The sequence below is a fragment of the Schistocerca gregaria genome, chromosome X (assembly GCF_023897955.1).
Source record: "Schistocerca gregaria isolate iqSchGreg1 chromosome X, iqSchGreg1.2, whole genome shotgun sequence".
Lineage (NCBI taxonomy): Eukaryota > Metazoa > Arthropoda > Insecta > Orthoptera > Acrididae > Schistocerca > Schistocerca gregaria.
The window spans coordinates 557,659,097-557,683,644 of NC_064931.1; the positions used below are offsets into that span (position 1 = coordinate 557,659,097).

The 24,548-nt window shown below is 38.9% G+C and overlaps 1 protein-coding gene across 5 annotated transcripts in view; it reads right to left on the reverse strand.

The window, feature by feature from the left end:
- The window catches only part of LOC126299435 (pumilio homolog 3-like), a 158,605-nt gene that overhangs the window by 75,637 nt on the left and 58,420 nt on the right, over positions 1–24,548 (reverse strand). For all 5 annotated transcript variants that reach the window (XM_049991339.1, XM_049991342.1, XM_049991340.1 and 2 more), the window contains 2 exons: positions 15,942–16,141; positions 7,673–7,903 (listed from right to left, as the gene is read on the reverse strand). In XM_049991339.1, the coding sequence (XP_049847296.1) occupies positions 7,673–7,903; positions 15,942–16,141 (431 nt within the window). The remainder of the gene's footprint in view (positions 1–7,672; positions 7,904–15,941; positions 16,142–24,548) is intronic.

A 24,548-nucleotide genomic window follows, 5' to 3' on the forward strand; every position in this document is an offset into this window, starting at 1 on the left:
GCAGTTGTTGCAAAGCTCTTATACACAAGGCTGATGCAAAGCTCTTATATATAACACTGATGTTATTAATGTACATACACTATGTGATCAAAAGTATCCAGACACCTGGCTGAATATGAGTTACAAGTTCTTGGTGTCCTCCATTGGTAATGCTGGAGTTCAATATGGTGTTGGCCCACCCTTACCCTTGATGACAGCTGTTTCCACTCTCGCACACTTTCTATCAGGTGCGGGAACATTTCTTGAGGAATGGCAGCCTATTCTTCACTGACTGCTGAACAGAGGAGAGGTATCGATGTCAGTTGATGAGGCCTGGCACGAAGTCGGCATTCCGAATCATCCCAAAGGTGTTCTATAGGATTCAGGTCAGTACTCTGTGCAAGCCAGTCCATTGCAGGGATGTTATTGTTGTGTAACCACTCCGCCACAGGCCATGATTATGAACAGATGCTCGATCATGTTGAAAGATGGAATCGCCATCCCTGAATTGCTCTTCAACAATGGGAAAGCAAGAAGGTGCTTAAAACATCAATGTAGGCCTGTGCTGTGAAAGTGCCACACAAAACAACAAGGGGTGCAAGTCTCCTCCTTGAGAAACACAACCACACAATAACAACACTGCCTCTGAATTTTAGTGTTGGCGCTACACATGCTGGCAGATGACGTTCACCAGGCATTTGCCATACTCACACCCCGCCACCAGATTGCCACATTGTGTACCATGATTCATCACTCCACACAATGTTTCTCCACTGTTCAATCAGCCAATGTTCATTCTCCTTACACCAAGCGAGGTGTCGTTTCGCATTTACCGGCGTGATGTGTGGCTTACGACCAGCCACTCGACCATGAAATCCAAGTTTTCTCACTTCCCGTCTAACTGCCACAGTACTTAGTAGATCCTGATGCAGTTTGGAATTGCTGTATGATGATATGGATAGATGTCTGCCTATTATACATTACAACCGTCTTCTACTGTCAACGGTCTCTGTCAGTCAACAGATGAGGTCGGCCTGGACGCTTCTGTCCTGTATGTGTCCCTTCACGTTTCCACTTCACTATCACATCGTAAACAGTGGACCTAGGAATGTTTAGGAGCATGGAAATCTCACATACAGACGTATGACACAGGTGACACCCAATCACCTGACCACGTTTGAAGTCCGTGAGTTCCACGGAGTGCCCCATTCTGCTCTCTCATGATGTCTAATGACTACTAAGGTTGCTGATATGGAGTACCTGGCAGTAGGTGGCAGCACAATGCCCCAAATATGAAAAATGTATGTTTTGGGGGGTGTCCGGATATTTTTGATCACACAATGTATATTGGGAAAATTATAATTATTTTCAGAAGTCTATTAATTTCACCATGTAGGTCTTTGTTTTTATGTATATTTAAGTATCGTTCACTGTTGGTGTAAATATGACTGCATTCAACTTCCATAAAAGAATTTGGAAATATATGTTCTGTTATCATGGGAGCACATCATTTTCAACTTGTTGTTACAAAGATAATGTATATAAAAGTCAATCATAGTAGTGTAATGAAACAGTAATAAAAACCTCAAAACAGAACAAAACCTTTCATGCCCTGCTTTACAGATGCATGATTTTTTGCATTAGTCATACACTGAGGTGATAAACATCACGGAATAGCGATATGCACACATACAGATGGCGGTAGTGTAGCATACACAAGGTACAAAAGGGCAGTACATTGGTGGAGCTGTCATTTCACCTCAGGTGATTCATGTGAAAAAGATTTCCAACGTGATAATGGCCGCATAATGGAAATGAACAGAATTTGAATGTAAAATGGTAATTAGAGCTAGAGGCATGGGACATTTAATTTTGTACACCATTAGGGAATTCAATATTCCAAGATCTATAGTGTCAAGAGTGTGCTGAGAATACTAAATTTCAGGCATTACCTCTCACCACGGACAACACATTGGCCAGCAGTCTTCACGGAGAGGAAAGGTGTTTGCATGTAGTTGTCAGTGCTAATAGACGAGCGATTCTGTGTCAAGTAACTGCAGAAATCAATATGAAATGTGCGACGAACATACCCATTAGGGGAGTGTGGTTAAATCTGGTATTAGAGGTCTATGGCAGTAGACAACCAACACGAGTGCCTTTGCTGACAGCACGACATCGCCTACAGCGATGACCATATCAGTTAGACCATAGACGAATGGAAAACTGTGGCCTGGTCGGCCCAAGAGCTGATGATAAGGTTCTCCATGAAGCCACAGACACAAGTAGTCAACAAGGCACTGTGCAAGTTGGTGGTGGCTCCGTAATGGTGTGGGTTGTGTTTGTATGGAACAGACTGGGTACTCTAGTCCAACTGAACCCATCACTGACTACTTGCAGCCATTCATGGACTTCATGTTCCCAAACAACAATGGATCTTTTTGTATGACAATGTGCTGTGTCACTAGGCCACAATTACTCGTGATTAGTTTGAAGAACTTTCTGGACAATTCAAGTGAATGAATTGGCTTTACGGAGCACCCAACATGAATTCCATTTGGCCTTACGGATCACCCAACATGAATTCCAACCAACCATTTTTGGGACACAATTGGAGAGGTCAGTTCATGTACAAAAACCTTCACCTGAAACTCTTTCACAGTTATGGACAGCTAAAGAGGCAGCACAGATCAATATTTCTGTAAGAGACTTCCAACGACTTGTTGAGTTCATGGCCGTTGAGTAACTGCACTATGCTGGACAAAAAAAGGCCTGACATAATATTAACTGTCACCTCAGTTTATTCATTAATGAGTATAGCTATAATTATACATTCTATGGTTCTATAATGCTTCCTGGCACAAGTGTTGAAAAGTTGCCTAAGAAATTTCCATTTTGCAGGTCTTTTTGTTCATTTAAAACTCTATCCAACGTGTCTTTTCGATGGATATAAGTCTCAGTCTTCTCCACCACATCCACTATTTTACCTTTCTGTAACTTATATAATATGTGTAGGGATTTACTAATATAAGGTATTTTGTGGTTGGTGTTTGAAGTGTGCAGCAAAGGTGGGTGGGATATTATTACTTATTGTCATGCGTTCCTTAAATCGTGTACTAACTTTTCTTCCTGTTTGACCAATATAAAATTTTTATCATTCTTCACAGTTAACTTTGTATATTCCTGACTATGAAAAAGGCTCTGATTTTTGTGGTATGCATCTCAATAATAATTTTAAACTTTTAACATTCCTGCAGCTAGTTTTTAATACTGTAATCTTGAAACACTGAGTAATTTGGTCAGAAACAATACCTAAATAAGGTCATACAAAAATTGTTTTTCTGTTGTTTGCTTGTCTCTCTTATTAATGTTATTTCATCTACCAGACTGGGGAGTGTTTCATTAGTTTTCGTTTTGACTTGTGTGTCCACAAAAGTTTTTGGAATAACCACTGTTACACCCACATTATATATCTAGTTGCTTCTCAGTTTTTTTTTTCTTTCTTTTGCTAGTGGTCAGTTGGCCAGTCTATGTATCATAAAGTGATGATATCAAAGTTCGTGTGCTCTCAGGTGGCAGGACTGGTTATGGATAATTACATCAGTTATTTTTTGTTTACAAAAAATATTGAATGAGTGTCCAGATTTGTCATTTGAAATTTTTAAATCTAGTAAGATGATGCTTTTATTTTTCTCTTTCCATAGTGAATCTAATTTTATGATGTAAGCTGTTGAATTGTGAGCGCATATTACTTTCTTCTACTGTGCCATCAATAGGGTTAAAAGTCAACATATCTTTAGTAATAAAGGATTTTCTCAGCTGTTCCAATGAACTTGTTAAAAAAATTTCCTTCTAAACTGTTAATGAAAATATCAGCTCATGTACCCACTAGTCATGAACCCATTGCTACCCCATCATCTTGCAGAAAAATTTTGCTGTGGAATAAGTAATTGTAAGCAGTGATTAACTGTAGGGTTTCAGTTATTTCATAACTTCTGTTGAATGATTTTCTTATATCCGAGAACGCCAATGATTTTGTTTTTAATTATTTCTATAGTCCGTTACTGGACTGTTTGTATACATATTAAGCCACACATGCACTTGGTCTACAAATAACAGCCAACCACTTTGCTGGACAAGATTTGTTTAGTACGTACCAGTAGCAAACATGAGCCAAAAAATTGTTTGGCCTTGGTTGCAGTTTGGTCTGCTGGCAGTAAAATCAAAGCAAATGTGGTTAGTTGGCATTAGGACCCCTTTCCTAGTGTGGACATCAGGTTGAATGTACATTTGTTAAGCAGCGATTTGTTGTATCTCTAGAACAGGTGTATAGTCAAGTTTTTCAGGACGGCCACAAGTCACACTTAGTATGAATTTTGATGAGTTCCACTCTTTAATTTAACACAAGCAGCATCAAAAACTCTGTATTTTTCAGTTTAAATTACAGTAGTTGGCTATCAAATTAAAGAGCAAAAGCAGTCAATAAAACATACTGAATGTGACTTGTGACTGTGCTGGAAACTTAATTTCGACAGTTGCTGTTTCCCCTGCAGACAATGTCTGCTCTCATTAAGGGCACGTATTTATTGTGTTTAAAAATACTGGAGTATATAGTGGAATACGGAGGGAGCATTAAATCTGATAAGAGTTTTATCATAAACAGGAATGTTTATGGGCCCCTACCAACTGTGATTATAAAAACAAACTGACAAGACTAGATGCTTGGAGGGAAACAACTCAGCTATTAGAAAGTGATATGCACACTGTGAAGAAGAAAATGGTATCATTGCGCCGTAAGCTGTGGCGGCCTTCTAGCGCACATTTAATGTGAGGGCGCCACAGTGGAACAAGTGGTGCAAGCAACAAATAGCAGCATCGCCGATCATGTATTTAAGCGCCTGCCTCTTGCTTCGCCAGGCAGTACAATCTTTATGTGCATCTATTGACATCCCACCTCAGAAAGCATATTTTCATTACTTTGTTCCGTGTACGAGTGGACATGGTTGATTCGTGAGGTTCTTGTGACTACGTTGTTACTTGCTTGTTATGGTTCGCAAGGTCTCGCTCGGTTGTCCTTTGTTGTTTGTGTCCGTCCTCTCCCATTATTGAGCCTCTTATGTCATTTTCCATGAATGTAAAGTTACTTCTTTTCAGCACTTTCTTTAATTTTGTTCCAGCAGAAAGAACTGTGAGGGTTGTCATAAATAAGGTGGCACACAAACACCAAAGTAAACAGTTCCGGCATTGTACAGATGTAGAAATACAATGCCGCCTTGTAAATGAAAGAGCAATTATTACCACTTTATTTTGCAAATCAAACAGATATATTCACTTAAGAATATCATTATATAAAAATCTACATTTCAGCATATAATAGAGGGAAACATTCCATGTGGGAAAAATATATCTAAAAATAAAGATGATGTAACTTACCAAATGAAAGCGCTGGCATGTTGATAGACACACAACCAAACACAAACATACACAAAAAATTCAAGCTTTCGCAACCAACGGTTGCTTCATCAGGAAAGAGGGAAGGAGAGGGAAAGACGAAAGGATGTGGGTTTTAAGGGTGAGGGTAAGGAGTCATCCCAATCCCAGGAGTGGAAAGACTTACCTTAGGGGGCAAAAAAGGACAAGTATACACTCCCTCCCCCCCCCCCCCCCCCCCCCACACACACACACACACACACGTCCGCACATATACAGACACAAGGCAAAGAGTGTGGGCAGAGATCTCTGATGTAGCAAAGTGTGAGATCTTTCGTATGCATATTCTTTGTAATAACATCCAGTGTTTCTCTACCATAAACAAATGTAAAAACAAGTGCAGCAACATAATGTGTATATTTGTGTGTATTACCCAATAATTTACATTATGGTAATGGATTTGCTCTGGACTTCATGATACAGTGCACTGTAAGTACCCAAAACATAACAACTTTTCCGTTTCATGAAAGTCTCATTACTGATAACTAAATTTCCGCCATCACAGCATCTAGCTACACCCAGGTCCACGAAATAATGTTCCTGTCACACGATGAGCCTAAAAAAATAATTAACGGAACAATAAATCTTATTAAAAATCCAAAGTTGCATATTTATTCGCATACAAATCATCAATTTAAATCACAGCTGCAGTTCGTCACCCATAATTGATTTTTAAAAAAAGTTTATCGTTGTTTAAAATTTATAAATCCATAGTGATATCACATTAAGAAGTGCTGATTAAAAGAAATATGTAATGTAATCCACCTGAAGATGAGAGTGTGAGCACTCAAAACCTGTTGTGGGAGAAAATGAAAAGTGACTGGCACAGATAATTGTTGAAATTATCTTTTACTGCTTTAGACACTGTCCAGAGTGGTGCACTGGCACAGACCAGTTGGACCCCATGCACAGTGTACTTACTCTTGCTGGCAGATTTTTTATTTTATTTTATGGTTTTAGGGTGCAAAACTGCGACGGTCGTTAGTGCCCGACTCTGCCAGATCTATTGCAAAGTTTCCTAAAACATTGTCTGTAACTGTGTTATACTTCATTCAGCATAGGCATTCAGTGGTAATATGCAACATATGATAGTGGTGTTATAGTCTATACTTGATAAACAATTAAGGGCCCAAAAGGAATATCGCATTTTCTTTGCAAAAGATGATAGAAAATTCTATTGCCTATGATTCATTAATTACATGTGTCAATCTCTATAGGATTCTCAGTATTTCAGATGGTAACACAAGCCCTAAATGGTACTAGGTGGGGGCTGAAGTACCTACCAGGGTGTGTGTGTGTGTGTGTGTGTGTGTGTGTGTGTGTGTGTTGTGTGTGTGTGTGTGTGTGTGTGTGTGTGTGGAGGGGGGGGGGGGGGGGCGTGCAATTCAACTGCGTGTATTTCACCCCGTAATTTTTAATACTGCATTAACAAATGGGAATGTTGCTGCATTAACACTCTAACACTTTACAGTTCACTACCTGAAACTAATGTTACAGTGTTCTTATGGCTTTAAAGTCCACAAGTCCATTTGATGCCCTTCTTACTATACTTCCAAATCCTCCTGTGATAACCTTTCCATCTTGTAAGCTCTTACAACTATGCTACTGTCTACTTCTGGACAGTTTTTCACTAAACTCCACATTTTTGGGAACTGCTCTTACACCTCTCCATCAATTCTTGCTTACCATGTTTAATTTTGATTGAATGGTTCTGAGTTATTCTTTCTAGCAGTCTCCTAGAATATTTACAACTCTGTAATAATCATGAATACAAATATACTCTAAAAGTGCACTAGAATAAAAAAACTGATATCTTGTCATGCAGGTTTACAAGTCCCAAGCACTAATGTCTGAACATAACAGCATACATAACAAATACTCAGCATTTTACCATTCAAAGATGTGTTTAGCTGACTGTCATTCACCATCTTCACAATCTTGGCCATGTGTCATCAAATACCAGTCTGCTGTATTTTCCACGTGCCAAATATTTGTTTATAACAAAATAATCACAAATATGAAACTGCAGTAATAGAATTAAAAATCAGTCTACAGAAGGAAAATTTATGAACTGAAATGAATGAAAAAAGGAAGGAGGAGGGAGAAAATGCCTCAAAATACCCATCATACAATGCTCGCTCGGTCTCCCCCCCCCCCCCCCCCCTACATGTACAAGAAATAAGTTGCGAGAGAAAAATAAATTTACCTTGTTTTTTAGAAGCTCTAAGACGTGACCTTTGAGCAAACCTGCCACTTCCTTTCGTACTGCTGTACCGCCAAACTCCAGTATGGAAATGACGGTATGTGCTGCATATTTAGATGTCATCATCTTAAGTAATTCAGGTTTCAGCTCAGACCATATAGCATGTCTGGTGTTTTCTGGTGATACCTTCATAAGCAATTGAGTAATTCTTGTCATATCATGCTTGTAAACAATCTGTAAAAAAAGTATGGGTGAAATAAATATTAAAAAAAACATTTATAGACTTATTTCAAATAAATGTTTGTAATAAAATGTTAACAATAGGAAATTGGCACTTCATATTTATCTTGTACACAAAGTGTTACAACCAGTATCTAATGCAATGTGTAATGGAACACATGATAATACCAGAAAGTAAAGAACGTTTTGGCATAACTAAATAAGACCTATAAAGATATCAACATAGAACTTTACTTAGCAAGTTGCAGTACCTTACTCTATTTTCCACTTTAGTCATTGTAGCTGTCATTGCATTTTTTGTAACGTGGGACCAGTTTTTAAATTCACATGTTGTACTCCTCTACCAATAAAGATTAGAGCCAGGATGTCACTGCTCATTTGCTATCTTCATTGTTTGTGAACTGTTTTCCACCCAAAAATTTCTTTAGTTTTGGGAACAAGTGAAAATCACTTGGCACCAAGTCAGGGCTGTAATGAGGATGTCCAAAAATTTCCCACTTAGAATGTTGTAGTTCTTACTGTGTTCATGCTGATACATGAGGTCACACATTGTCGTGAATCAAAAACATCTTTACCGACAACATTTCACATCTCTTGGTTTGGATGATGACCTGAAGTTGTCAAGAGTTTCACAACAGGCATCTGAATTGACTACTTCTCCTCTTGGCCTGAACAGCACATGGATCAACTTTCAGCCCCCAAAAAACTGATGCCATCTTTTTCTGATGTTCAGATTTGATTTTTCCTTTCTTGTTTTAGTGGGAGAGTTTGAACAAAGCCACTCTGTAGAGTGATGCTTGTTCCCTGGAGTCTTATGTGAAACTCAAATTTTATTTTCCATTGCAATTTGGTCAAGAAATTCATAACCAACACTGACATAACACAACAAAAATTCAAGGGCTGCCCCCCATCCATTATTTCTTAGGGAAGTCTGTCAAATTCTTAGGCACCCACCGAATACAGTTCTTTTTTAACCAAGATGCTCTGTCACTATTTCATGTAGGAGTGATCATAAAATCTATAAAAAAAATCATGCATTGTACCTAAAGTGAAATAATTTTTCTGAATTTTGTCTTCAAATTTTGCCATCATGCCATCAAGTCATTCATAATGACTGATGGCTTCCCACTTCAATCTTCATCATGCACACTGGTTCTTCCTTGCTTAAACATAAGGCACCATTTTCACAGAAGACTCAGTCATTGCATTATCACCATAAACATTCATTATTCAAACATAAATTTTTATAGGAGTAACATTTTGTGCATTCAGACAGCAAATGATACGCACTTGCGATGGCAGCAACAGAGGACTAGCCCTGGGTGTGGTGTGCAATCTTTCTTTACTTTCTGGACAACCCTCGTAATTATAAGTAAATGTGTACTAGACTTGCATTTGGTTACTACCGTGATTCAGGAATGTTACAGTGTATATCATATTGTGCCAGAAGTAACTTCAACTGAAAGTTGTAGTGGGAAGGTCCTACATACAAAGTGCTATTTTTTTTTTTTTAAAGTTAAATCCAAATTAAAGGATCTCCTTCTTAAAAACAGTCTCCATCAATCTATAAATGTCTTCAGAAAGCCAACAAAAGATAGATTTTAGCACAAGAAATGTTTTCTGGAATCAGTAAGAAAAAGAAACCACCATCACACATTGCACTTTAAAATATTTCATTAAAATGTGCAGTCAATAAAAATAAAATGAAAAGGAAACAGCATTCCTCCCTGCAAAAATGGCACAATTATGAACACTGCTGAGAATAAAATTATATTACATCTACATGATTACTCTGCAATTCACACTTAACTGCCTGACAGAGGGTTCAGTGAGCCACCTTTACGCTACTTCTCTACCATTTCACTCTTCAACAGCAAGCAGTAAAAATGAACACTTACATCTGTCCATGTGAACTCTGATTTATCTTATTTTATTATGATGCCATTTCTCCCTATGTAGGTGGGTGCCAACAAAATATTTTAACACTCTGAGGAGAAAGCTGGTGATTGAAATTTTATTAGAAGATCCTGTCGCAGCGAAAAAGGCCTTTGATTTAGTAACTGCCACCCCAATTTGTGTACCATATCCGTATCACTTTCTCCCTTATTTTGTGATAATACATAATGAGCTGTCCTTCTTTGAACTTTTTCAGTGTCCTCTGTCAATCCTATCTGATGTGGATCCCACACCACAGAGCAGCACTTCAGAAGAGGACAGACAAGCAACCCCTTTAATAGACATGTTACATTTTTCAGAGTCTTTGGTTTGCTTTCCTCATAACATTATCTATGTGATTGTTCCAATTTCAGTTTTTCATAACTGTAATTCCTAAGTATTTTGTTAAGATTACACCCCTTAGATCTGTGTAACTGAAATTTAGCAGATTCCTTTTGGTAGACATGTGGATGACTTCATACTTTCCATTATTTAGAGTCAAATGACACTTTTTACACCATACAGATATCTTGTCTGAATCATTTTCCAATTCATTTTGATCATCTCATGACTTTACAAGAGGATAAATGACAGGATCATCTGCAAAAAATCCAAGAGGGCTGCTCAGATTGTCTCCTAAATCCTTTATGTAGATCAGGAACAACACAGGGCCTATAACACTTACTTGGGGAGTGGCAAATATTGTGTGTGTTTTACTCAATGACTTTCTGTCAGTTATGACAAACTGTGACCTTTCTGACAGGAACTCACGAATCCAGTCAGACAAATGAGATGATACTCCATAGGCATGTAATTTAATTAGAAGTCACATGTGAGGAATGGTTTCAAAAGCCTTCTGGAAATCTAAAAGTATGGAATCAGTTCAATGTCCCGTGTTGACAACACTCATTACTTCATAAGAATGAAGTTCTAGTTGTGTTTCTGGATCCGTGTTGGCTATTTCTCAATAAATTGTTTTCTTCGAGGTGATTCATAACGTCCGAGCACAGTATACGTTCCAAAATCCCTCTGTAAATCAACGTTAGTGATATGGGTCTGTGATTCAGTGGATTACACCTACTTCCTTTTCTGTGTATTGGTGTGACTTGTGCAGCTTTCCAGTCTCTGGGTATGGACCTTTCTACAAGTGAGTGGCTGTGACTTGTGCATCTTTCCAGGCTTTGGGTATAGATCTTTATCCAACTGTACAATTGTACATGATTAGGTACGAATGTATTGCATCAGTATACTCTGAAAGGGACCTGTCTGGTACACAATCTGGACCAGAAGCCTTGCTTTCTTAACTGTTTTAAGATGCTTCGCTACACTGAGGACTTCTACTTCTAAGTTGCTCACGTTGGCAGTTGTTCTCGATTCGAATTCTGGAATATTTACTTCATCTTCTTTGTGAAAGAATTTTAGAAAACTGTGTTTAGTAACTCTGCCTTAGTGGCATTGTTATCAATAATATCACCATGTTATCACTCAGTCAAGTTATTGATTGCTTCTTACCACTAGTGTCTTTACACACAACCAGACTCTCCCTGTGTTTTCTGTCAGATTTCAAGGCAGAGTTTCATTGTTAAAACTATTAAAAGCACCTCGTATTGAAGTTTGCACTAAATTTAAAGCATCTGTAAAACTTCATCAATCTTGGTGATTTTGTATTCTTTACATTTTCCATGCTTTTTTCATTGTTTCTGCAACAGCGTTTTGACCTGTTTTGTGTACCACGGGGAATCAGTACCACCTCTTATTAATTTATTTGGTATATATCTCTCAACTGCCATCGATACTATTTCTTTTTTTTAACCACATCTGGTCTAAGCTTCCATAGTCAGATTGGAAGAAGTAGAGATCGTCTCTTAGGAAGACCTCAAGCGAATTTTTAACTGCTTTTTCAAGTAGATGTATATTATGTTTATTTTTGGTGGGTTTGGATGTTGCAGTATCTAGTCTAGCGACAACCTTGTGGTCACTATTCCCTGTATCTGTCATGATGCTCCCTATTTGGTAAAGGTTATTTCTAGCTAAAAGCTCAAATATGTTTTCGCAACCATTTACACTTCCAGTGGGCTCCTGAACTAGTTGTTCAAAATAATTTTCTGAGAAGGCATTCACTACAATTTCAGATGATATTTTATGCCTATCACAGACTTGAAACATGTATTTTTGCCAACATGTTGAGGGTAGACTGAAGTCACCACCAATTTTAATTGTATGAGTGGGGGACCTATTTGAAATGATACTCAAGTTTTTTTTAACCATTCAGCAACTTTATCATTGTCAATAAAAGGGAGCAATTATTAATTTATTCTGGACGTCAAGTATAACATCTACCCATACTAACTCACAGGAACTATCTACTACAATTTCACTACAAGGTCAACACTCCACCACCAACGGTATTTAATCTATCCTTTCTGAACAAGGTATGGTCCTCTGTAAAAAAATCAGCTTACCTTGTTTACAGCTTTAGCCAGCTTTCCATACCTATAACAATTTGAGATTCACTGCTTTCTATTGGCACATGGAGCTCTTATTCTTTTCCAACACAGGTGCGACAGTTTACAACTACAATACTGATAGTTGCTATGTCTACACTCTTCCCATGTTTTGTACTGCACCCTTTGAAACTGAAGTTCTTTCTGCACTTTTCTGAAACTCTCTAACCTAAAAAACACAATTTACGTCTTCCAGTTATGTTAAATCCACAGCACTACACAAACTTTGCCATAGGAAACAACCCCCAAGAGACTTCCTTCTTCTTCTTCTTCTTCTTCTTCTTCTCCTTCTCCCTTTTCTTTTACACCCTGTAAAGGATGTGCAAGATTTCTGTAGTGCTGTGGATTTAACATGACTGCAAGATATAAATTATGTTTTCCAGAGCGAGGTGTGCACCCAGGATTAAATCCATGGATGCTAATAACTCTGCAAGTCCCCCACAATACTATGAGTAATCATTAGAAGTGTGTATCATCTGATGAGTTGCTAGGTGGCTCAAAACTAGTCATAGTACAATAAAAAGTGAACCATAACAAAAGGCGGTCAGTTTCCAAAATCATATTATATAATCATAGATGAAATGCACATAAGTGAATTACCTCAATATATACAACTATCCTGGTGAATTATAGAAGGAAAGGAGGGAAGATCAGGGTTTAATGCCCTATTTATGAAATCATTGGCTTATGAGGAGAATAGTTAAGCCTTCACTAAACCAAGTTCTATGTATCTTCGCAAGAAATCTAGAATGACCTCAATGTCAATGGGACATTAAACCCAATATTCCAAAGTTCACAAGAAATGAAGCACAACTGCCTTCAGAAGCACATATCGCTGAGTATTTTCTCCTCAAAATATTTATGGTTAGCTGATTGCTGTAGCCCACAGGCATGGTAGACATGTACTGGGCTCTGATACCTCAGCTTTTCTCCTTTTTTTAAAAAAGTATAACAACACAATAAATGATGGTATGCAACCAATTCAATTATAACAGCATAATAAATAAAGGTAAATGATCAACAACTATCTAGTATCAGCTGTATCAAGTCTACAAGATATGATTTGGCTATGTTTATTCTCCTGTTTGGTCATTTATTTATTCATTTAATAAACTACAAGGGTTGACTGAAAAATAATGCCTCCGCCTTCGTAACTCTTCAACAGTTGGTAGCACTGGTCTGTGTCAGCTACTAGCTTGTTCCATAGCCTCTTCTCTATAGCTCCAGTTGACAGGAAGCCTTAGCATTGAAAGGTTGTGTTGTTACAGTGTAATATGGAACCCTGCGCACATGGTCGGTCAGTGCAATTTAAGCAACATGCAGTCATTGAATTCTTGACAGCGGAAGGTGTCACCCCAAAGGAGATTCTTCAGAGAATGAAAGCAGTTTATGGTGATTGTGTTGATGTGAGCACTGTGCATCTTCATTCTCGTAATGTGAGAGCAGTTCCTGGCAAATGTCAAGTCTGTGCGCTTTCATTTCAGGAGTCAGCATCCAGGGTACCCATCAGGCACAGATCTTCCGATAGCCAAGCAAAGCAATAATGTGACCCACACATTCTTGTGAAATGCCAATTGAGCTTGCAATTTCTCTCTGAGTGATGCAACGACTGTCCTCAATCAATCTGTCAACATTTTGCTTGTGAAACTCGGTGGTTGCTGTCACAGGGCATCCCAACTCTTTGCTTGTCATGCAGATTAGATTTTCCTGCCTCAACAACTTTAAACTTACTTGCACAATGACGCACAGTGCTCACACCAACACAGTCCCCAGAAACTGCTATAATTCTCTGATGAATCTCCTTTGGGGTCGCACCTTCTGCTGTCAAGAATTGAATGACTGCACATTGCTTAAATCACATTGACCAACCATCTGCACAGGGTTCCATTCTTTACACTATAACAACACAACCTTTGGTGTCACCGCCAGACACCACACTTGCTAGGTGGTAGCCTTTAAATCGGCCACGGTCTGGTAGTATACGTCGGACTCACGTGTCTCCACTATCAATGATTGAAGACTGAGCGCCGCCACACAGCAGGTCTAGAGAGACTTCCTAGCACTCGCCCCAGTAGTACAGCTGACTTTGCTAGCGATGGTTCACTGACAAAATACACTCTCATTTGCCGAGACGATAGTTAGCATAGCCTTCAGCTACGTTATTTGCTACGACCTAGCTAGGCGCCATTATCAGTTACTATTGATATTGTAAATCATGTACCGTCAAGAGCGACGTTCATCATTAATGGATTAAAGTTAAGTATTCCACCAGCTATGTCTGTTGTTTCTAAATTCTAATTTCCTTGTCCTGTTCCAGACCTCACGCCAGCCTGTGTGAGCTAAATCGCATCCCTTTCGGCCTCCTCTAGTAACATGGTGTTGGCTCTCCTGCCAACCACAACACAACCTTTCAATGCTAAGGCTTCCCGCCAACTGGAGCTGTAGACAAGAGGCTACAGAACAAGCCAGTACCTGCCACATACCAATGCTGCCAACTGTTGAAGAGTTACAAAGGTGGTGGCATTACTTTTCAGTCAACCCTCATAAATGTAAAGATACAAGAGTTAGTCAGTTTGACAGACTGAAGGAACTGATTAAACCTAAACTTGGGGACCACACAAAAATTTGAAACATAAAATTAAAATAATAGCTGGCAAAGAAATGAATATCATAAAGTACAATAGGGTCTTCAGTATAATGAAAACTCCTGAACACTCAAGGTTAATATTAGGACAGTGGGCAAATATTAACTGCAGCACAGTTGCGATTTGTTTTGGAACTGGAGTACGAACTGATTTCAAAAGAATTTGATACTTATAATAAATAGCAGCCCATAAGTGATGATGTGATAGGACACCTAATGTTGTAAAGCCAATAACAGATGGCCAATAATATCCAAGTTGGGAGGTTGGGTCAGCTAGAGGGAGATGAAGTTCATATGCATCTTCATTACAATAAACCTGACCAGAGTTAACAGTGTGAACTTAGGCACCATTATTTCGGAGGAGTTCCTAGTAACTAGAGAGTGATACCTACACTGTAGGACACATTTGCTCACCTTAATAGTCTGTATAATATTGACCTCAATAATCCCTTGTCCCTTGTAGAAGAACAGTATAACCAGCAGAATATCATGAAAACGTAGCTCTCACACAACTAAAGTCACCAAGTTTAATAGAAGGGAGTAAGCAGTCTCATAAATGAGGTTTATCTAGTATCTATTCAGCACACACTGAATCTGCTATGTAAAAAGATGAAAAGTAACTCATCAGATCATATTATTCTCTCACAATCAATGGCAGTTCATGGACTGATCTGTGTTATACTAACACAGTTTTGTTGGCGATCAGAGGTGCCACACACACACACACACACACACACACACACACACACACACACACACACACACACAGAGAGAGAGAGAGAGAGAGAGAGAGAGAGAGAGAGAGAAATAGTACAGTATTATAAATGGTTCAAGCATCATTAATTTGTAATTAATTTAATAGAAATTTTAATTGTTAGAAACCTAGTTCCATTCATACTATTATTGAAAAGAAAACTATATACATTCAACACAGAGTCAGCTCACTCACAGCTTTTAGGTGTCCCTTGAGTAAGTTGTACAGCCTGGAACCTATTTCTTCTCTTTGTTTCTTTGGAAGTTTATTACTTTTACTAATTTCATACAACTTTTTGGCCTGGGAGATGGTATCAATTACAGCAAATTTTTTCTGCTTCCTCATCTGCTTGAGAGACTTTTTTCTTTCTTTCAGTTCCCTCCAGTTTGCATGACCTAACAATCACAGAACAATAATAATAATTTTTTGAAAATGAACCACTATGTTTAGTGTTTGTAATTGGTAATAGTAATTTTGTAACAGTACTATATAAGTCAGAAAACATATTAAGTTACACTCAAGGACTGCAGTTCTGTAATAACTGCTCAGTGTAGGTACACAAAACATATATGTTTAAAAGAGTAAACCACCATCTGACTGTGTATTCCTATATTTGTCTTCTTTAGTATCAAGACTTTGGCTATTATGCCCTTTTCAAGTACAATGCTGAAAGCTGGAACATGTAAATGTAAGACACACAGTAAAAAATTGAAAAAAATTGAAAAATATTAGCTGGACACTAATATAAAATTATGAGATATTCACTTACTTGTTAGACCTTTATTATGTCATATCTGTTAAGGCAGTCCAGAACAGATAAACAAGACTGACACATATCTTTAAGATGTAACTGTCAAAGAATGAAGACTCTAGAACTCATAATAAATATAGATGTATCACAGATAAAAGCTTGTATGTGTTAGGTGTCATGTGACTGCATGTAATTATTTTTGGAGATATCATTGTGAATCACACCAGATTGTTAATAACATGAAGTGAACATACATTACGCAGCATGAAGAAACAAAAGTCTGTAAGGAACACACAAAATGAAGTACAGAAACCAATGAGTCGCATTTTACAATAGAGTAAGTGCTAGTAGTAATGTAAGAAGTACTAAATATACTAAAATGAGTGAAAAACTCACGAATAAAATACAGAAGCCAATGAATCACCCTTAACAATATACTAAGTGCCAGTAATCATTTAAAGCGGGGGAGGAAGAGGGGGGGATGTGGAAGGTGATGGGTGGAAATGGGGGGAGAAGAAATAGGAGTATACAATATTATGTTAAGGTCGTATAAGATTAAGAGAAGGAAGAAAGTGAAGAATGTGATTGGAAGGGTAAGATGGGGGAGGGGATGGGAGGGGTGGGGTGGTCCAGCAATAAAGGTCAGTCAGTGGAGTAGGTACATGTAAAGGGTAGAAGGGGGTCCAGACGGGGTGGGGGTTGGAGTTGGGAAACAGCATAAGAAACATGAATGAATATTAGATTGAGTTTTGAAGTTGGGTAATCAGAATGGTGATGAGGAGGGAAGGGAGAAGACTTGGGAGGGGGAGTCAAGAAATTACAATGGACAGAGCAACTGAGAAGGTGTGAAAGCTTGCGAGGGAGCAGGAAGAAATTATAATGGGCATTATGAAATACAAGGAGTTGAGGAAATGGGATTCAGGGGAAGGAGAGTAATCCATTGGATTGGAGAAGTGTAGTGCTGATGGGGGGGGGGGGGGGGGGGGGAGATGAGAAAAAATGGGTGTCTGGGAGAAGAGATGAATGTACAGACATTGAAGATGCTGGAGATCTAGTAAATTCCCTGCTCCTAATAAACTTCCTTGTAGTATTTAGGATATGTATAATAAGATATGGTGTACATGTACATGGATGCATTCAGGCTTTGTTGAACCAAAGTTAATTGCCCCAAGTGTTATAATTTGTAATGCATTATTACATTTCTGTAAGCATATTATGGGTACTATATATTTTGCATTCTTGTATTACATTTCATATGTACACCTGGGTGCTGCAATGTCGCTGTAGTCCCGTGTTATTTCTTCCCCTTTGTTCGCTACCTCCCCCCTACCTGTTCCACACTGTTGTCCCTCACCCTTTCCTACCCCATTTTTTCTTTCACTTGTCCCATTTTTCTGTCTTCTTAAGCCAGTTCACCTCTTCCCCCACCCACCCATTTTTCTCATTCCTCTTGTCCCCCCTCCCTGTCATCATTACTATGCTAATCCAATCCAATGGATTACTCTCCTTCCTCTGCTCCCTATTTCTTCAACTCTTTTGTACATTATAATATCCGTTATAGCTTCTTCCTACCCTCTCCCAAGCTTTCAACTCCTTAATTGCTCTGTCTGTCATTTCTTGAACCCGCACTCCCAAGTCTTCTCTGACCCACCACCCTCATCCCAATTCTGAGCTACCCAATTTCAACTCTCAATCAAATATTCATTCACGTTTTTTATGCTGTTTCCCTCCTACAAACTCACTACCCTCCTCCTACACCTCCCCCCTCCCTACATGTACCTTAGTCTATTTCTAGATTTTTTACTTATCCACTGCACTAACTGACCTCTAGTTTGGCCACCCCACTCCTATAATCCCCCCCTCCACACCCCCCCCCCCCCAACCCTCCAATCACACTCTTCACTTTTTTCCTTTTCTTAATCTTACATGACCTTCACATAATGACATATACTCCGATTTCTTTTCCCTCCATTTTCACCCTCACCTTCTCTCCCCCCATTTTTTCACTTATACTGTTATATTTAGTACTTTTAAATTATTACTGGCACTTATTGTATCGTGAAAAGTGATTCATTGGCTTCTGTATTTTATCCACCTCTTTTTCACTCATATTTTCATATTTAGTGCTTTTTACATTACTATTGGCACTTACTATATCGTTAGATGCGATTCATTGGCTTCTGTACTTCATTTTATCTGTTCCTTACAGACTATAGTTTCTTCATGCTGCTTAATGTATGTTCACTTCATGTTATTAGCAATCTGATGTATACATTTAAATGCAAAGATGATGATTCACAATGCCGCCTCCAAAGGTGATCACATGCGTTCACATGACATCTAACACTTGTAACCTTTGATCTGTGATATGTCTACTTTTACTACATGTTCTAGAGTCTATATTCTTTGACAGTTACATCTTAAAGATATGTGTTAGCCTTGTATACCTGACTTGCACTGCCTTAACAGATATGACATAATAATGGCCTAACAAGTAATTCAGTATCTCATAATTTTAGATCAGTGCGCATCCAATATTTCTTATAAATTTTTTTTGTCAATTTTTTACTGTGTGTCTTACTATTTGTATGTCCAGCTTTTGGCATTGTACTTGATAATGGCATAAAGCCGACATCTAGACAGTACAGGAGACAAATGGAGGAACACACAGTCAAATGACAATTCATTTAGTTAAAAATTATCACATGACTGTGACTCAACATCACCACAAACTTTTTTACAAATAACATAGTTTCTATTTTTAAAACTACAGTACAAGCCAATCAGAAGTTAGTTGTGATAGTCACATGCAAGCAAGTACTCAGTTTCTTGATTCTGAAGCTGAAGCGTACTGCCTCAAGTCAATCTATTGGAAAAGTCAACACACACAAATTATGCATGGAATGGTAGGCATTACGAATGTTACTTTGTAGTTTCCCATATCCATTTGGACTGGTCCTAAAGCTCTGGTACAAAATGAAACCTAACATAATGCAATTCAAAGGAACAATGAATATCAATAGATGGGATTACAAACTGCAACTTGCCTTTAAGGTGATGTACTGAGTGGTACATTAACACAGAAAAAGTGATGCAGCTGCCTGTTTAACTGCTGAACCCAGCATAGGACGCACTGCAGTAAAGCTTTAATAATCTGATAGAAATTACTTCTAGAATTTTATATATTTAGACAAATAATACATATACGTACAAGGTATGGCAAAACAGGTCTTATAACTAAACAAACTACCAATCTGTAATTACTATGTGTAAACTCTACTTCAAAATGAGAAACTTATTTACTAAACTGAAAATTATTCACACACCAATTCAGTTTATGACTGCATCAATTTATAAGACATAAGAAAACATACAACACACTAACAGGTAAATTACCATCAAAACAATTGAGAGAAAAATGAATGTGCCTCTGTGCTTGCATAAATATTACCACCACAGAATCTCAACACTGTATGATAATACTAAGGTATTTCTGAATGCACTTTAATATCTTACTTCCTACACCACGTAAAGTGTTTATCACACACTACACTAGAAGTGATGTATCTGAATGTGCTCAGACAAGAAAGTGAGTACCTCTCAGCCTGGATTATGAGTGATCTGCACCATCAATCCCTCCATGCCAACCCCCCAACAAACACACAGAGTATGGTGCACATGGTACATAATAACAGTCACTAACACACTTACACAGGTTAGATAACATCATTAAAGATAAAAATAAATTATACTGGTAGCAGGAGCAGATCATCATATGAAATGCAATAAAATGCAAAAATACAGAAACTACAAAAGATATCAAGATTAAAAATGACATGTCACATGTATATAAGAATAGAAACAATGCAAACAACACACACTTCATTTTGTTTCTGGTACATTATTTTATATCTAGAAATAAATTCCATCAGAATGCCTTCCTTGGATTTGGCTTCACAATTATGGATGCCATTAATAGCTAACTATATTTTTTAACATAGAAAAATTTAAGTTAATGCAGATGAGTAGGGAACAAAAAACCGTAATGTTCAAATACAGCAGTAGTAGTGTGCTGCTTGACATAGTCACATTGATTAAATGTCTAGGTGTAACACTGCAAAACCACACAAAATGGAATGGGCATGTGAGGATTGTAGTAGGGAATGCGAATTGTCAACTTCGGTTTATTGGGAGAATTTTAGGAAAGTGTGGTTCATCTGTGAAGGACACCGCATATAGGAAACTAGCACTGCCCGAGTGTTTGGGATCCGTATCAGCTCAAATTGAAGGAAGACATCAAAGCAATTCAGAGCTGGGCTGCTAGATTTATTACCCATAGGTTTGAACAGTGTGCTAGTATTATGAGCATGCTTTGAGAAATCAAATGGAAATACCTGGAGGGAAAGAGATGTTCTTTTTGAGGAATACTACTGACAAAATTTAGAGAACCAGTAGTGGTACAGAGTACACTCTGCCACACATTGTATGGTGGCTTGTGGAGTATATACGCATCACTGTATGAACCATACGACACCTCCCACTATGTGAGAGTCATTTTCTCACCTGGGGTATGAACTGTGAAACCCTTGTCCTGCTAATACAGATGACAAATACCCAAATCTGACACTCATTCTGTTACTTTCACATTAAAATTGACAATCAAAGCACATATATACAGACAGCGAGTCATAGAACGAGTAACACCCAGTTAACGAGCAACATCCCTGGTCGTAATTTGCAAATTAAATGGGATTCTCTGCTGAAGCAGCAATTTGAGGTCAATAATCAATATTTCAAAGCTTAATTGGTTTGGGATAGACGTTGGTATTGGAGGTTGTGGCAGGTGACTACTGAATACTAACCATTGATGCCAAGAGCACATTTATCATACAGATACCGAAACCAACTCTCTCTACAATTAGACAAGGAGCAGCAAGAACAACAGTTGAAGATACATCATCTATTACTGCTTCTACTGTTAGTGTCATCCTACAACGATGGCCAAGGACACCCTACAATGTTCATTCCTCATGTCTTCCAGTCCCTCACACCCCCCTGCTACCACATCCTGGAGGGCCCCCCATCACTGCCAGTCAGTGTCATGGTCATTTCTCCCAATACCGTCCATCCATGAACGAGGAACATCAAGATTCGTCTGGCACCCACTCTGAGCACCTTGCCATCATAATTCATCAAAGTCCACAGAGACAATGAAGTTGCATGTTCACAGCCAGTTTGTGACTGCCTTCATATCACAAGGCAGACAGAGCTGCTGGCCTACAACTGCACAATATAGGCTATATTCATGGTGGTAAGTTGAAACAAAGGTCAGATGGTAGAGAGATTGTGTTCTTGTCTATCAGTGCACCTGTTGCATGCATTTTTGTTGTTCCCATATACTGCACTCAATCAAGTTGTGCTGATTACCAGTCGGATGGTCCAATGTTAGTTGGCCATGCTTGTGATGAACATTGTCAGTGAACCTGAACACACTTTAGGGGTTCCTATTCTTAAAGAGCCTTACTCCATCAATAGGCAGGGTTCAATTTGGAGGTGTATTAGGAAGACTTTGCTGGGCCTCACTGGCTAACAGAAGCTAGGCCACAGTTGGTAGTTGGTTTTGCAGAAGGCAGGCCACTCTCCTTCATTTCAAGACACTTTCTCACACTGATGTACAAACCTGTGCCTCAGAAGAGAGATGATTGCAGAGGTATCGAATTTTGCAACTATGTCTCCAGTTCAAGCATTCTTGGCTGTCTTACCAGTGAATTCACTTCCCTGAATTCCCATGTATTCAGCGGGATGTTACCTGTACTGTCCTTGTTTTTGTGTGGTTGGTTGGCAATCTGGATGTTCTGTATGTTTCTCTGACAGAAACGTATGTTAAATAGCCTGAATGACACTCAGAAATTCCTAGCAGAAATCTAATTCTTTAAGAGTTTTAACTCATCTTCTGCAATGACCTTCAAAATCATATGCAGTTCTGTCTTACAGATTAAAAATTCCTTTGGTAAATGAACACAACTGGAATGCAGGAGACTGCCTGGATGAGGGAGTGACATCTTTCGGCTCATTCACCACGACTCCATTTCTCAACAAAACTATAAGGGGAGATATACTACCCTAGCCTGAAATCCACCTTATTGAGTCCCAAAAATGCACAGTGGAAGTGGACAGAGTAATGGGAGTCACAAATTCCTTCCAGGAGTTCCATTCTTTTATCACTTCCCTCACTTGCGCTCTCATAGATCTGAAGGCAAGAAGGTTTTCTGTAGTTAAATGCTGCTTGAATTTCCACAAAGCTGCATGCCTGGCTCTGACTGCTGAGCAGCATTCGTCATTCCGCCAAGGGACAGGCTGTCGTCTGAAGTGGTTACTAGACGGGAATGGAGTTGGGGCAGCTCATTGGATCCCACAGGTGATGTGGTTCACCATCCCCTGGGCACAATCTTCTTGTTTGAACTGTTGACTGTTTCGCGACCAATTTGCCCCTTGAACCATCCATGCTCATGGTCTCCTGTCAACCACCATTTCTGTCAGCAGATGTATCTGCACCAGAAAGTGGTCAATGGAATGATAAATCTGTGGCCACTTCTCACTGAACTAAGTCTACAAGAGCTGGGAAGCAAAAACAAAAGTCAGTGATGATCCTGTGACTGTGGAAAAGTGTCATCTCACCAGAATTCAAGAGGCAGATAGTCCTTGAGTGGACGAGGAGGTTGATAATTCGACCTCTGGAGCATGTGATAGCTGAGCCCCACAGCACACCACATGCATTTAAACCTCCATGAGGAGGAACAGGAGGAGAAATGCTCAGAAGAGTTGAGTCAAGTCACCTTCACCAACAGATCATGACGTAGAAGAAATACAGAACACACTGTGATTTTAACCAGTGTGAGAACTTCCACTGTAAATACTTGTATGGCCATAATAAGAGGGACGGGCTTCTAACATTGATGAAAACAGTCACTCCACCCTTAGCCCTATTCCCATTCACGTCGACCTTCCTGTAAGGGAGGTAGCCCCTTCATGCAGGTGTATTAGTGACTTTAAAATTAGTTCCTTGTAAGCAGATACAGAATGATCTCTTCTGGGCCAGGAGCTGTAATTCTTCCAAATGTGATTGGTATCCACCATTTAAGTTCCATTGCAACAAAAAAGTCCTAGTGGGAGCCATAGATTAGCTATGGTTGTCCTTTTCCTTTTTCCTCAACTGAGGTGATCTACCCAAGAAGTCAGGGTGAATGTTAAGATGGTGACCATGTCTATGGTTCCCCCATGTGGATACCAATATCCTTGGTAGTAAAGGCATTACTGGAAAGGGGAAGGGCTTGCCAACCTAAAGGTTTAGCTGCCACTTTCTTTGATTTCGTATGACTTTTTGTGCCACATTTTTCCTTATTTATGGGAGGAGTTGCTCGCATGGGTAGAGGGACAGCGTAGTGGGCTCCTGATGGTGTGCAGTGGTATGTGGCTGATGTTCCAAGTCCTTTGCTGACGACTTCTGAATGATTTCAGGTTCAAGTGTAGCCTTTCACCCAAAGGTACATTGGTAAGTATATGTACCCATGCTTGAATCTGTGGTCTGGCATTGTGTGGAGGCATCCCACATGGCAACTGGCTTCTTAAGAGCCAAAGCAAAAGAAGTAGCAAACACTGGAGGTTGCTTAGCTTTCAAAGTTTTTTTAGTTTCACAATAGGGTTTGCATCTCATAATTTTCAATTTCTGAGTTTTCCTTGCCTTGTTATAAATCCCAGTCTTCCTACTCCACATTGGGTAATCACTCGATCAGTTTGCAAATTTTGAAGGGAGTGAACAAGTATAATCTGATTTGTGATCTGAGCCTCCACAGTTTCCAAAGGTAGGCCTCCCATTAAATGCCACAGTGATATGATCAAACCTTTGACATTTGAAGCATTACACTGGGTTTGAAACAAATGGTCAAACCTTAAGACTGATATAACCTGCAAAAACATGCTTAGGTAATTGTGGAGTGTTGAATGTTAGAATTCATGCAGTTCTGCACTTCTATGACACCCATATGTTTTGA